Source organism: Salvelinus fontinalis, chromosome 37 (genome assembly GCF_029448725.1).
Source record: "Salvelinus fontinalis isolate EN_2023a chromosome 37, ASM2944872v1, whole genome shotgun sequence".
Lineage (NCBI taxonomy): Eukaryota > Metazoa > Chordata > Actinopteri > Salmoniformes > Salmonidae > Salvelinus > Salvelinus fontinalis.
Genome location: NC_074701.1, coordinates 28026591 through 28042456, shown reverse-complemented (window position 1 = coordinate 28042456; position 15866 = coordinate 28026591). Strand labels below are relative to the sequence as shown.

At 44.3% G+C, this 15866-nt stretch overlaps 1 protein-coding gene across 2 annotated transcripts in view; it reads left to right on the top strand.

Moving 5' to 3' along the window:
* The window catches only part of LOC129836461 (spectrin beta chain, non-erythrocytic 1-like), a 138736-nt gene that overhangs the window by 108971 nt on the left and 13899 nt on the right, over nucleotides 1-15866 (top strand). For both annotated transcript variants that reach the window (XM_055902666.1, XM_055902665.1), the window contains 8 exons: nucleotides 146-235; nucleotides 430-714; nucleotides 5723-5853; nucleotides 6880-7084; nucleotides 7182-7556; nucleotides 9213-9457; nucleotides 15394-15532; nucleotides 15724-15808. In XM_055902666.1, coding sequence (XP_055758641.1) covers nucleotides 146-235; nucleotides 430-714; nucleotides 5723-5853; nucleotides 6880-7084; nucleotides 7182-7556; nucleotides 9213-9457; nucleotides 15394-15532; nucleotides 15724-15808 — 1555 coding nt within the window. The remainder of the gene's footprint in view (nucleotides 1-145; nucleotides 236-429; nucleotides 715-5722; nucleotides 5854-6879; nucleotides 7085-7181; nucleotides 7557-9212; nucleotides 9458-15393; nucleotides 15533-15723; nucleotides 15809-15866) is intronic.

The following is a 15866-nucleotide window of genomic DNA, read 5'->3' as shown; positions in this document are numbered from 1 at the left end:
AGTCAGAACAAAAACCGCTTTGTCTAAGTAGTTCACTTACATCAAGTTGTTAGTTGTGGTTAAGTTTAGATGCTGTCATTCCTTTTGCTACATCAGTGTCAATCTTCCAAAATTATTCATATCTATATCTGTGTTTTCCTCTTAGCTCTGGGTTGAAGAGCGAATGCCACTTGCAATATCAACAGACCACGGAAACAACCTGCAAACTGTCCAGTTACTCATCAAGAAGAACCAGGTAAGAAACAAACTCCCGTCAGTTTGAACCTTGAACAGTATTTCTATCTATAGAATATAGCTCTTAGCATTTACAGTACTACCATTAAAATCAGGGTGACAGATCTATTTCTGTACCAGGTGACCTCATGTACTCTACTTTTAAAGCAGCTGACTTCATTCTGACCTGCTGCCCTTCGATCTCTCCCCCACCAGACCCTGCAGAAGGAGATCCAGGGCCACCAGCCCCGCTGTGATGACATCTTTGAGCGGGGCCAGCAGGTCCTCAAGGATGACGACGACAGCCTCAGCAGCGAGGGGATCCACCAACGGCTGGCCGACCTGCGGCGCCTGTGGGCCCAAATTCTGGAGGAGACGGGCAAACGCCATGGACGTCTGGAGGAGGCCCACAAGGCCCAACAGTACTACTTTGATGCTGCTGAAGCCGAGGCCTGGATGAGCGAGCAGGAGCTCTACATGATGTCAGAGGAGAAAGCCAAGGTGAGGGGTGCAGTGGGGCAGAGAGCTAAATGTTTTATTTATGAGCAATCAGAATGAATGTGAGGTAGGATGATGGTGATCAAATGTTATTGGTCACATACACATGGTTAGCAGATGTTAATGCGAGTAGAGCGAAATGCTTGTGCTTCTAGTTCCGACAGTGCAGTAATATCTAACAAGTAATCTAACAATTGCACAACAACTACCTAATACACAGATCTAAAGGGATAGAATAAGAATATGTACATAGAAATATATGGATGAGCGATGACCGAGCGGCATAGGCAAGATGCATATGAGATGAGTAATGTAATATATGTGTTTGGTATTTTATTAGGATCCCCATTAGCTGTTGCAAAAGCAGCAGCTACTCTTCCTGGGGTTCCACACAAAACATGAAGCATAATACAGAATGACATAATACAGAACATCATTAAAAAAGAACAGCTCAAGGACAGAACTACATAAAAAAAATAAAGTCACACGTAGCCTACATATCAATGCATACACACAAACTATCTAGGTCAAATAGGGGAGAGGCATTGTGCTGTGAGGTGTTGCTTTATCTGTTTTTTGAAACCAGGTTTGCTTTTTATTTGAGCAATATGAGATGGATGGAAGTTCCATGCAATAAGGGCTCAATATAATACTGTACCTTTTCTTGAATTTGTTCTGCATTTGGGGACTATGAAAAGACCCCTGGTGGCATGTTTGGTGGGATACGTGTGTGTCAGAGCTGTGTGTAAGTTGACTATGCAAACAATTTGGGATTTTCAACACATTGTTTCTTTTAAAATGAAGAAGTGATGCAGTCAGTCTCCTCAACTCTTAGCCAAGAGAGACTGGCATGCATAGTATTTATATCAGCCCTTTGATTACAATTAAGAGCAAAACGTGCCACTCTGTGCTGGGCCAGCTGCAGCTTAACTAGGTATTTCCTTGCAGCACTGGACAATAATCAAGATTAGATAAAACTAGAGCCTGCAAAACTTGCTTTTTGGAGTGTGGTGGAAAATAAAGCAGAGCATCTCTTTATTACAGCTAGACCTCTCCCCATCTTTGCAACCATTGAATCAATATGTTTTGACCATGACAGTTTACAATCTAAGGTAACGCCAAGTAATCTCCTCAACTTGTTCAACAGCCACATAATTCATTACCAGATTCAGCTGAGGTCAAGCAGTTAAGGAATGATTTGGACCAAATACAATGCTCTTAGTTTTCGAGATGTTCAGGACCAGTTTATTACTGGCCACCCATTCCAAAACAGACTGCAACTTTTTAAGGTTTCAGTGACTTCATGTGGTTGCTGGTGCGTATATGGTTGAATCATCAGCATACATGGACACACATGCTTTGTTTAATGCCAGTGGCAGGTCACTAAAAAAAGAAAAGAGTAGAGGGTCTAGAGAGCTGCCCTGTGGTACACCACACTTTACATGTTTGACATTAGAGACGCTTCCATTAAAGAAAACCCTTTGAGTTCTATTAGATAGATAGCTCTGTTTGAAAAGCCATAGCACTTACGTTTTTTCAACAACAGTTTATGGTCAATAATATCAAAGGCTGCTCTGAAATCTAACAGTACAGCTCCCACAATCTTCTTTTTATCAATTTCTTTCAACCAATCATCAGTCATTTGTCAGTGCAGTGCATGTTGAGTGCCCTTCTCTATAAGCATGCTGAAAGTCTGTTGTTAATTAGTTTACAGAGAAATAGGATGGTATTTGGTCAAACACAATTTTTTTCCAACAGTTTGCTGGCAGCAAGCTTATAGGTCTGCTGTTAGAACCAGTAAAGGCCTTTTTTCCACTCTTGAGTAGCGGAATTACTTTGGCTTCCCTTCAGGCCTGAGGACAAAGACTTTCCTCTAGGCTCAGATAAAAAAATATGACAGTTAGGTGTGGCTATAGAGTCAGCCACCATCCTCAGTAGCTTTCCATCTAAGTTGTCAATGCCAGGAGGTTTGTCATTATTGATCAATAACAATCATTTTCCCACCTCTCCCACACTAACTTTACAGAATTCAAACTTGCACTGCTTTTCTTTATTTGTTTTTTTATGCATGAATGTAATTGCTCACTCTTTGTTGTGGGTATTTCCTGCCTAAGTTTGCCCACAAAATTATCATTAAAATAATTGGCCACATCAAATGGTTTTGTGATGAATAAGCCATCTGATTCGATGAAAGATGGAGTTGAATTTGTCTTTCTGCCCATAATTTAATTTAAAATACTCAAGTTTTTTCCCATCATTCTTTATATCATTGATATTGGCTTCAAAATTCAGTTTCTTCCTCTTTTTGTTGAGTTTAGTCACATCATTTCTCAATTTGCAGTAAGCCAGTCAGATGTACAGCCAGACTTATTAGCCACTCCTTTTGCCCCATCTCTTTCAACCATACAGTTTTTAGTTTCCTCATCAATCTATGGAGCCTTAATTAACAGTTCAAAATGTCAGTTTCTTAATAGCTGCATTTTTATCAATAATTTGAGGAAGCAATTTCATAAATTTATGAAGTGCAGCATCTGGATCCTTCTCATTTATCACATCAGACCAATAAATATTTTTAACATCATCCACATAAGTCACAGCAAAATCTTTTGTATGATCTCTTATATACTATCTTAGGCCCAGCTGTTGGAACTTTGGCTTTCCTGGATATATGAAATATTGTAATCACTGCATCCAATGGGTACGGATATAGCTTGAGAACAAAGTTCTACAGCATTAGTAAAAATGGGATCGATACACGTGGATGATCTTGTTCTTGTAGTGTTTGGTAGGTTGATTAAAAACCTGAACCAGATTACAGGCACTTTAATAATATGTAAACATTATTAAAGTGGCATTATTTAAAGTGACTAGTGTTCAATATATTAAAGTGGCAAATGATTCGAGTCTGTATGTAGGCGGCAGCCTCTCTGTGTTAGTGATGGCTGTTTATCAGTCTGATGGCCTTGAGATAGAAGCTGTTTTTCAGTCTCTCGGTCCCAGCTTTGATGGTAGCGGGGTGAACAGGCAGTGGCTCGGGTGGTTGTTGTCCTTGATGATCTTTTTGTCCTTCCTGTGACATCGGGTGGTGTAGGTGTCATGGAGACCAGGTAGTTTCCCCCCGGTGATGCGTTGTGCAGACCGCACACCCTCTGGAGAGCCTTGCAGTTGTGGGCGATGCAGTTGCCATACCAGGCGGTGATACAGTTCAACAGGATGCTCTCAATTGTGCATCTGTAAAAGTTTGTTAAGGTTTTAGGTGACAGGCCAAATGTATTCAGCCCACTGATTGGGCTTGATAGGATGTAGGTTGATGGTGATTGGGCCTGATGTGATGTAGAGGATGGTGATTGGGCCTAATGGAGGATGAAAGAGGATGGTGATTGGGCCTGACGGGGGAGGCAGGATGATGGGGATTGGGCCTGACGGGGAAGGCAGGATGATGGGGATTGAGCCTGACGAGGGAGGCAGGATGATGGTGTTTGGGCCTGACGGGGGGAGGCAGGATGATGGTGTTTGGGCCTGACGGGGAGGAGGCAGGATGATGGTGTTTGGGCCTGACGGGGGGAGGCAGGATGATGGTGTTTGGGCCTGACGGGGGGAGGCAGGATGATGGGGATTGACGATGGGGATTGGGCCTGACGGGGGGAGGCAGGATGATGGGGATTGGGCGTGACGGGGGAGGCAGGATGATGGGGATTGGGCGTGACGGGGGAGGCAGGATGATGGGGATTGGGCCTGACGGGGGAGGCAGGATGATGGGGATTGGGCCTGACGGGGGAGGCAGGATGATGGGGATTGGGCCTGACGGGATGAGCAGCTGTCTTTGGTAGAGATACAATGTGTGTTTTGGTTAGGACTGGTGGGTTGCACTTTAGTAGTTTATTGGGGTGGATCATTAGGAGGGGCAGAGTTTAATAGGAACGGGGGTGTGGTTACAAGGCAAGCTGCTTTTTTGTTACAAGGCAAGCTGCTGGATAGGAGAAGGACTGGTTGGTACTGTACAAGGGGTATTTCTGCACTTGGTAGGACTGTGACTGTTGCCCGGTAAGTTGTTGGTCTGTCAGGCAGAGGTGGGTCCTTATCACAGGGAGAAATGAGGAAGTCAGTGAAGGGTAAAAGATGTGTGCAGCGACCTGGGCAAACAGGGCCTTGCGACATAGTTTTGTGGCATGCTGGGATATTTGGTGTGGAAGGTGAGTAGGCAGAGAGTAGGCCTCCCGCTCATGTTTTCATGTCCTTTAGTAGGCGGGATGCTCCTTGACCCTTAATATTCTCCTACCACAGGACTGGATCTCTGTGAGACTAGTCTATCTCTAGTTGATAATGTGCCCTGTACACTGATTTGTATTTTTTATTTATTTAACCAGGTTAGTCACATTGACATAAATTACATTTTTCAAGAGAGATCTGGTCCAACCCAGACAGCAGCAGGGGGGTAACAATGTTTGCGACAAATATCAGACATACTGTAACAACTTACAGACATTCACCATTCAAAAAATAATAATATTCACGTAGACAAACATGCATTTAAATTTAAAGGAACGTACAAGTGTCATAGATACAAGTACAGGCTGTATAAATAAATCGATCATATGTACCACCGCATCAAGTCCTAATGTCAATCATATTCCTCAGTAGTATGTGAGTCAACCAAACTTTTAAACTCCTCCAGCGGGTCTGGAGAGAATTCCAAGAACACGGAGCTGAGTAGCTAAAACGTTTTGCCATGATCCATTCTGATTTTAGGAACTGGTAAAAGTAAGTAGGAGTAAGACCGTGACTCGTATTTATTTTCTGACCTTATCAAGGAAGAACAGAGATAACTTGGCACTTTTCCCAAAATGGCCTTATAGAGCATAGTATACCAAACCGTGCCTGTGTACGGTCTGTGCCGTCCCCGTCTGTACCTTGACGTTCTCTCTCTCTGTTTGTGTGTGTGTGTGTGTGTGTGTGTGTGTGTGTGTGTGTGTGTGTGTGTGTGTGTGTGTGTGTGTGTGTGTGTGTGTAGGATGAGCAGAGCTCTGTGGCCATGTTGAAGAAGCACCAGATACTGGAGCAGGCTGTGGAAGACTACGCTGAAACTGTCCACCAGCTGTCCCAGACAAGTAGAGGCCTGACGGCCGCCGGACACCCTGAAAGGTGAGGGGTCTCAGCGGCTCATCCTCACATGCTGACCAGACCGGACACGTCGCATGCGCGAGCGTCGCAAAATAAATTTAGAAATCCATGTTATTACGCCAAGGGCTAAAATAGAACTCATTCCTATTTCTGACGCAGATCGCACTGCAAGTCCTGCCTCTCCCATCTCCTCATTGGTTTATAGATGCAGGTACCCACGTGCCATCTCCTCATTGGTTTATAGAAGCAGGTACCCACGTGCCATCTCCTCATTGGTTATACCCACGTGGGTGATAGAAAGACGAACTGTTTTGCCGGTAGTCGTGGTAATACAATGAGAGTTTAGATGCGATCACCATATCATTTAAACGATGAAAAAGCCTGGAAGGAGGAGAGATGACTAGAAACGATTCGGTTGGCCGTTTTATGTGTGGATTAATTGTCGGAGTAGAGATCCTTGCGCATTTCAGGTAAAATAACAACTCAATGTTTATATCCCAGGACAAATTAGCTAGCAACAGCAAGCTAGATAAATAGGACAAATTAACGTTAGCTAGCAAGTGCAAGTTAACTAGCTAAATTGCCAGACATGTTTAATGCTTTTCGACCTGTCCCCAAATGAATGTCATTGGTTCAGAGTTTGTTTTGATATTTTAACCTGCGTGTGGTGATCGCGTTTGGTGTGGGGGGGGAAAGTACATTTATGCACGATGGCGAACGCGCGCAGCCAGTTTGGGTTCCGTGTCAGGGTTAAAGACCACCTCCAGTGAAATTTGGAAGTTTAAACCATAATCATATCCACCCATTTCAGTCTAAAGAATGTTAAGGGTTTAAACCCAGCCCAGAGAGCTCAGAGACCAGACACCTAACTTAAGATCACTGTAAGGTTCATCTCCATTCCTGCTGAGTTGAAGTAGGATTTAACCACCCAGAGGTTAAGACTTGACAGTTTAGCATCACAGAAGGGTAGGATGGGAGGGTAGGATCATGAATATCCTATATCGTAACCCCCTACCCTGCCTCCTCCTTCCTCCTCCTGCTGTGTAGTGAGCGGATCGGCATGCGTCAGTCCCAGGTGGATAAGCTGTACGCGGGGCTCAAGGACCTGTCGGAGGAGAGGAGGGGGAAGCTGGACGAGAGGTTCCGTCTGTTCCAGCTCAACAGGGAGGTGGATGACCTGGAGCAGTGGATCGCTGAAAGGGAAGTAGTGGCTGGGTCACATGAGCTGGGACAGGACTATGAACATGTCACGGTATGTAGTGCAGCCATGCCACTTATGTTCCCCTGTTACCAGAGTATCTAGCGGAATATGTGCGTTCTCACTTTGCTGTGATAATCTCCCTCTGCAGATGCTTCAGGAGCGTTTCCGTGAGTTTGCTCGCGACACGGGCAACATCGGTCAGGAGCGTGTGGACACCGTCAACCAGCTGGCGGACGAGCTCATCAACTCGGGCCACACCGACGCAGCAACAATCGCGGAGTGGAAGGACGGGCTGAATGAAGCGTGGGCCGACCTGCTGGAGCTAATCGACACACGCACGCAGATCCTGGCGGCGTCCTTTGAGCTGCATAAGTTCTACCATGACGCCAAGGAGATCCTCAACCGCATCCTGGACAAACACAAGAAGCTGCCTGAGGAGCTGGGCCGAGACCAGAACACAGTGGAGACCCTGCAGAGGATGCACACCACCTTTGAACACGACATCCAGGCCCTGGGGACACAGGTATGACAATAACGCCAGTAGCCAGAAAGACCATAACACCTACTACGGCAGGTAACCAGCAGCATACCACCCTGCATCCCACTGCTGGCTTGCCTCTGAAGCTAAGCAGGGTCGGTCCTAGTCGGTCCCTGGATGGGAGACCAAATGCTGCTGGAAGTGGTGTGGGAGGGCCAGTAGAAGGTACTTCCCGTCCCCAAAAGTTCCCAATGCCTCATCACAGTGATTGGGGACATTGCCCTATGTAGGGTGCTGTCTTTTGGATGGGATGTTAAACGGGTGTCCTGACTCTCTGTGGTCACTAAATATCCCATTTGTACTTTTCGTAAGAGTAGGGGTGTTAACCCTGGTGTCCTGGATAAATTTCCAATATGTCCCTCAAACTATCATGGCCACAATCATCCCCAGCTTCCAATTGACTCATTCATACCCCCTCATCTCCCATGTAACTATTCCCCAGGTTGTTGCTGACCCTTATCCTTGTTCTGAACACCTCCAAAACAAAGGTAATGTGGTTTGGTAAGAAGAATGCCCCTCTTCCCACAGGTTTTATTACTACCTCTGAGGGTTTAGAGCTTGAGGTAGTTGGCGCATACAAGTACTTGGGAGTATGGCTAGACGGTGCACTGTCATTCTCTCAGCACATATTAAAGCTGCAGGCTAAAGTTAAATCTAGACTTGGTTTCCTCTATCGTAATCGCTCCTCTTTCACCCCAGCTGCCAAACTAAGCCTAATTCAGATGACCATCCTACCCATGCTAGATTATGGAGATGTAATTTATAGATCGGCAGGTAAGGGTGCTCTCGCTAGAGGTTCTTTACCATTCGGCCATCAGATTTGCAACCAATGCTCCTTATAGGACACATCACTGCACTCTATACTCTTCTGTAAACTGGTCATCTCTGTATACCTGTCGCAAGACCCACTGGTTGATGCTTATTTATAAAACCCTCTTAGGCCTCACTCCCCCCTATCTGAGATATCTACTGCAGCCCTCATCCTCCACATACAACACCCGTTCTGCCAGTCACATTCTGTTAAAGGTCCCCAAAGCACACACATCCCTGGGTCGCTCGTATTTTTAGTTTGCTGCAGCTAGCGACTGGAACGAGCTGCAATAAACACTCAAACTGGACAGTTTTATCTCCATCTCTTCATTGAAAGATTCAATCGTGGACACTCTTACTGACAGTTGTGGTTGCTTTGTGTGATGTATTGTTGTCTCTACCTTCTTGCCCTTTGTGATGTTGTCTGTGCCCAATGATATTTGTACCATGTTTTGTGCTGCTACCTTTTTGTTGTCATGTGTTGCTGCCTTGTTATGTTGTCTTAGGTCTCTCTTTATTTTGTGTTGTCTGTTGTGATGTGTGTGTTGTCCTATATTTATATTGTATTTATTTATTTATTTTTAATCCCAGGCCCCCTTCCCCGCAGGAGGCCTTTTGCCTTATGGTAGGCTGTCATTGTAAATAAGAATTTGTTTTTAACAGACTTGCCTAGTTAAATAAATAAAACATAAATAAAAATGAGATTGTGTTCTCGGTCAAGGGGGTAAAGCAGTTCTATTACAGCCAAAACAAATTATGCAGCTATAAGGTGAATCTCTCACAGATTTGTAATGTAAATCATAGATAAGACTTGTCTCTTTCCCTCCCCAGGTGAGGACGTTGCAGGAAGATGCTGTGCGTTTGCAGTCTGCCTACGCCGGAGACAAGGCTGATGACATCCAAAAGAGAGAGGGTGAGGTGCTGGAGGCCTGGAGGACCCTGCTGGAAGCCTGCGACGGCCGCAGGGTCAGACTGCTCGACACCGGCGACAAGTTTCGCTTCTTCAGCATGGTGCGAGACCTCATGCTCTGGATGGAGGACGTCATCCGCCTCATCGAGGCTCAGGAGAAGCCCAGGTACTGTGAACCTGACGGGAAACAGTTTTGCCTCATACGGATACTTTTTTTTAAATAGCTTGACGTTATTTCAGTGCATGTTTTTTTTTCTCTTACTGACTCTCCAAGAAAAGCCAGAAAAGGTGAGAATAATCTCTGTAGTTTTCTGTAAGCAGCTTGTGGTCGACAGCTCAAGTCCAGATTTATGTATCTAATCCTCAATGGCCTGTTCTGATTGTTGTGATTTACAAAGTTATCCTCACTAGCTCACCCTATAAAACCCTCTGTATTAAAACCCCCTAAGGTTGATGTCCATGCCCCTGTGTAAATCGCTAGAAATCTGTCAGTTTAAGCTAGGGAGATCATTGGATGCATCTCAATCCACAGCATCCGCCTACTTTATGTTGCACTTCCTCATCTGCGATGAAAGGTGACAGAGCTAGCGCGGTGTTTCTCAGACCATGAGGCATCCCGAAAATCGTCTGAACGATTTGGCCTACAAACTATTATGAAAAAGATGGAACGATGAGACTCGCACAAACACGGTGGTGTTCTTAGTTTTGCTCTACGACTGCCACAAGCTTCTTGGGTCTCGTCCGGTACAGCCGATCTTCCAACTTCTGTCTGTACACACTAATATGACCCCTCCTTGGAAAGGTGAGAGACTCACGGAATGCCCACAGGGCTCACAAGACTCGTCTGAATGTCCCCCGGTACCAGTTGAAAACATTTATGGAAGTACTGTATATGGAGACTGTTTAGTGCCAAAAATAAGAGTTTAAATATATGTACAACAAAAAACACAAATGTTTCCTGATCTTTCTTATGTCTCTTAAGAACAAAATTTATTTTTGATAATTTTTTGGGGACTAGCTGTTGTTCCGTGTAGTGAATCTGTTATTCATTGTGTTTGTTTGGGCTAATAGCAATAAGGCCCAAAAATGTTTTCATCAAATATACAAAAGTATGTGGACACCCCTTCAAATTAGTGGATTCGGCTCATACAGCCTCACCAGTTGCTGACAGGTGTATAAAATTGAGCACACAATTTCATGCCGAAGTGGTAGGCCACACAAGCTCAAAGAACGGGACCGCCGAGTGCTGAAGCACTTTGCACATAAAATTCATCTGTCCCCGGTTGCAACTTTCACTACTGAGTTCCAAACTGCCTCTGGAAGCAACGTCAGCGCAAAGCTGTTCGTTGGCAGCTTCATGAAAGTGGTTTCCATGGCCGAGCAGCCACACACAAACCTAAAATCACCATGAGCAGGGGAAACGCATTCTCTGGAATGATGAATCACACTTCACCATCTGGCAGCCCGACGGTCGAATCTGGGTTTGGCGGATGCCAGGAGAATGCTACCTGCCCCAATGCATAGTGCCAACTGTAACGTTTGGTGGAGGAGGAGGAGGAGGAATAATGATCTGGAGCTGTTTTTCATGATTTGGGCTAGGGCCCTTAGTTCCAGTGAAGGGAAATCTTAAAGCTACAGCATACAATGACATTGTAGATGATTGTGTGCTTATAACTTTGTGGCAACAGTTTAGGGAAGGCCCTTTCCTGTTTCAGCATGACAATGCCCCCGTGCACAAAGCAAGGTCCATAAAGAAAGGGTTTGTAGAGGTCAGTGTGGAAGAACTTGACTGGCCTGCACAGAGCCCTGACTTCAACCCCTTGAACACCTTTGGGATGAATTGGAACGCCGACTGTGTGCCAGGCCTAATTGCCCAACATTAGTGCCGACCTAACTAATGCGCTTGTGGCTTAAGTCCCCGCAGCAATGTTCCAACATCTAGTGGAATGCCTTCCCAGAAGAGTGGAGGCTGTTATAGAGGCATAGGTGGGACCAACTCCATATTAATGCCCATGATGTTGGAACGAGATGTTCGACGAGCAGGTGTCTACGTAGTTTTGGTCATGTAGTATGTGTGTGTATAGATACAGTGCATACAGTGCATTCGGAAAGTATTCAGATCTCTTCTCTTTTCCACATTTAGTTTTTTTCCCCTCATCAATCTACACACAATACCCTATAATGACAAATCAAAAGCAGGTTTTTAGAAATGTTAGCAAATTTATTACAACTAAGAAGCAGAAATACCTTATTTACATAAGTATTCAGACCTTTTGCTATGAGGGTTGTGTGCGTAGGGTTTGTTGTCCTGTTGGAAGGTGAACCTTCACCCCAGTCTGAGGTCATGAGCTCCCAGGAGCAGGTTTTCATCAAGGCTTACTGTACTCTGCTCCGTTCATCTTTCCCTCAATCCTAACTAGTCTCCCAGTCCCTGCCGCTGAAAAACATCCCTGCAGCATGATGTTACCACCCATGCTTCACCGTAGGGATGGTATTGGCCAGGTGATGAGCGGTGCCTGGTTTCCTCCATACGTGATACTTGGCATTCAGGCCAAAGTGTTTAATCTTGGTGTCATCAGACCAGGAAGGCCTGATTGGTGGAGTGCTGCAAAGATGGTTGTCCTTCTGGAAGTTTCTCCCATCTCTACAGAGGAACTCTGGAGCTCTGTCGGAGTGACCATTGGGTTCTTGGTCACCTCCCTGACTAAGGCCCTTCTCCCCCGATTGCTCAGTTTGGCCGGGCGGCCAACTCTAGGAAGAGTCTTGGTGGTTCCCAACTTCTTCCATTTAAGAATGATGGAGGCCACTGTGGTCTTGGGACCTTCAATGCTGCAGAAATGTTTTGGTACCCTTCACCAGATGTGTGCCTCAACACAATCCTGCCTCGGAGCTCTACGGACAATTCCTTTGACCTCATGGTTAGGTTTCTTGCTCTGACTTGCACTGTCATCTGTGGAACCTTTTATATAGACAGGTGTGTGCCTTTCCAAATCATGTCCAATCACTTGACTTTACCACAGGTGGACTCCAATCAAGTTGTAGAATAATCTCAAGGATGGTCAATGGAAACAGGATGCACTTGAGCTCAATTTCGAGTGTCATAGCAAAGGGTCTGAAAGCGTATGTAATTAGGTATTTCAGTTTTTATATATAAATGTGCAAAAAAATGCGTTGTCATTATGGGGTATTGTGTGTAGATTGAGGAAAACATTACATTTAATCAATTTTAGAAGAAGGTTGTAACATAACAAAATGTGGGGGAAGGGGTCTGAATACTTTCCGAATGCAGTGTGTGTATGTATGTGTGTTTATTTACTTTGGTACTTTAAGGGGTCTTCAAAAAATAGCAAATGATCTTTGGTATGACCTTCTTTAAACAATTCCATATAGCTTAGTAGGATCCCCCCCATCTTAGACTGGGCTTAGACTCTTATGGGTTAATGCTGTAGCAAGGTTTTCAGCAGCTCAGGTTTTCAGCAGATGGCTCAGCTGAATGTATTCCCACTGACAGTTGGTCCTTTTTATAGCTACTGAAAATGCACCTGCAGAAAATGGTGTATACACAATGCCTCAATGTCCTCCTCTCAGGGAGGCAGCAGCACATCAAGCCCTTATCTGGCAACAGGTTTCAGTGCCTCTCAGCTGAATCTCAGCCAGCAGCTTAACATGGAGACAGAGAATGAGAGGGAGACACCAGGAGACAGAAAGAGAAAAGACGAGGGAGAAAGAGACCGACAGATAGACGACGTGAGCTAATGGGATGTCCGGTAAAGGGCAAGAGAGAAACAGGAGGAAAAGAAAGGAAAGAGAATGATGGATTGGCTACTGAGGTGAATGGTGATAAAAGCAGGTAAAAGAGAGAAATGGAAAGATTTGTTTTGTCAGAAATTGCATTGCTCTGTTTCCACTATTTGAAGGAGTAACACCCTATCCTGCCTCGTGGTTAGTCTGACATTGGCATGGTCCCAGGGATCAGGGTAATCTGACAGGTCTCTGAGGGGGGAACATCATTATGTGAGCGGCTGTAGTCCACTGAAATACACTTGGTGTCAGGTCATCCTGTCTTGACTGTATGTACCTGTGGTTTTAGAAAACGTACACTAGCATGTTAACTAGCATTTCATGGGTCATTTAAACCCCTGGTAACCTAAGCAAAGGACATTGGGACCTTGATATGTTCAGTGTGTGTGTGTGACACACCTCTAATTGTCTTGATGTGTCACTCTAATTGTCTTGATGTGTCACTCCTCTAATTGTCTTGATGTGTCACTCCTCTAATTGTCTTGTGACACTACTCTTGTCTTGTGACACACTCCTATGTCTTGTTGTGACACACTCCTCTGTCTTGCTGTGACTAGAGGTTGACCGTTTATGATTTTTCAACGCCGATACCGATTATTGGAGGACCAAAAAAGCAGATTTTTATTATTTTTTATTTTTAATAATGACAATTACAACAATACTAAATGAACACTTATTTTAACCTAATATAATACATCAATAAAATCAATTTAGCCTCAAATAAATAATGAAACATGTTCAATTTGGTTTAAATAATGCAAAAACAAAGTGTTGGAGAAGAAAGTAAAAGTGCAATATGTTCCATGTAAGAAAGCTAACATTTAAGTTCCTTGCTCAGAACATGAGAACATATGAAAGCTGGTGGTTCCTTTTAACATGAGTCTTCAATATTCCCAGGTAAGAAGTTTTAGGTTGTTGTTATTATAGGAATTATAGGACTATTTCTCTATACCATTTGTATTTCATTAACCTTTGACTATTGGATGTTATTATAGGCACTTTAGTATTGCCAGTGTAACAGTATAGCTTCCATCCCTCTCCTCGCTCCTACCTGGGCTCGAACCAGGAACACATCGACAACAGCCACCCTCGAAGCGGCGTTACCCATGCAGAGCAAGGGGAATAACTACTCCAAGTCTCAAAGCGAGTGACGTTTGAAACACTATTAGTGCGCACCCCGCTAACTAGCTAGCCATTTCACATCGGTTACACCAGCCTAATCTCGGGAGTTGATAGACTTGAAGCACAGTGAAGAGCTTCTGGCAAAACTCAGGAAAGTGCTGTGAATGAATGCTTACGAGCCTGCTGCTGCCTACCACAGCTCAGTCAGACTGCTCTATCAAATCATAGACTTAGTTATAACTTAATAACACACAGAAATACGAGCCTTAGGTCATTAATATGGTCGAATCCGGAAACAATCATCTCAAACAAAACTTTTATTCTTTCCGTGAAATACGGAACCGTTCCGTATTTTATCTAACGGGTGGCATCCAGAAGTGTAAATATTCCTGTTACATTGCACAACCTTCAATGTTATGTCATAATTACGTAAAATTCTGGCAAATTAGGCGGCCCAAACTGTTGCATATACACTGACTCTGCGTGCAATGAACGCAAGAGAAGTGACACAATTTCACCTGGTTAATATTGCCTGCTTACCTGGATTTCTTTTAGCTAAATATGCAGGTTTAAAAATATATTCTTCTGTGTATTGATTTTAAGAAAGGCATTGATTTTTATGGTTAAGTACACATTGGAGCAACGATACACACCACATCCATTATATGCATCGCAGGACACGCTAGATAAACTAGTAATATCATCAACCATGTGTAGTTAACTAGTGATTATGATTGATTGATTGTTTTTTTATAATATAAGTTTAATGCTAGCTAGCAACTTACCTTGGCTTCTACTGCATTCGCGTAACAGGCAGGCTCCTCGTGGAGTGCAATGTAATCAGGTGGTTAGAGCGTTGGACTAGTTAACTGTAAGGTTGCAAGATTGAATCCCCGAGCTGACAAGGTAAAACTCTGTCGTTCTGCCCCTGAACGAGGCAGTTAACCCACCGTTCCTAGGCCGTCATTGAAAATAAGAATGTGTTCTCAACTGACTTGCCTAGTTAAATAAAGAGTAAATAAAGGTGTAAAAACATATTACAAATCGGCCAAATCGGTGTCCAAAAATACCGATTTCCGATTGTTATGAAAACTTGAAATCGGCCCTAATTAATCGTCCATTCCGATTAATCGGTCGACCTCTAGCTGTGACATACCTCTAATTGTGTTGTGTCCTCAGGGACGTGTCGTCCGTGGAGCTCCTGATGAACAACCACCAAGGCATCAAGGCTGAGATCGACGCCCGCAACAACAGTTTCACCAACTGCATTGAGCTGGGCAAGTCCCTGTTGGCAAGGAGACACTATGCATTAGAGGAGGTGAGGGGCCAACGATGTCATAACACCCTCACAAATACTGTTACTTCCCTCCTCCGTTCTGTTTCTCTTTTTTGCCTCGTTCTACTTCTTTGTCTCCAGATGGAAATATGGCTCCCTCTAGTGTTGTGGTGTGTCATTACATGTATGGTGTTCTTAGCCTCAGTTAAAACTAAATGTCCCTTCAATTTCAGATCAAAGAGAAGTTACTACAGTTGACAGACAAAAGGAAAGACATGATTGACAAGTGGGAGGACAGATGGGAGTGGCTAAGATTGGGTAATTCTATCAAATCGCGTTCAGTCTGTTGCACCGAATTAGCTACTGTGTAACTGTT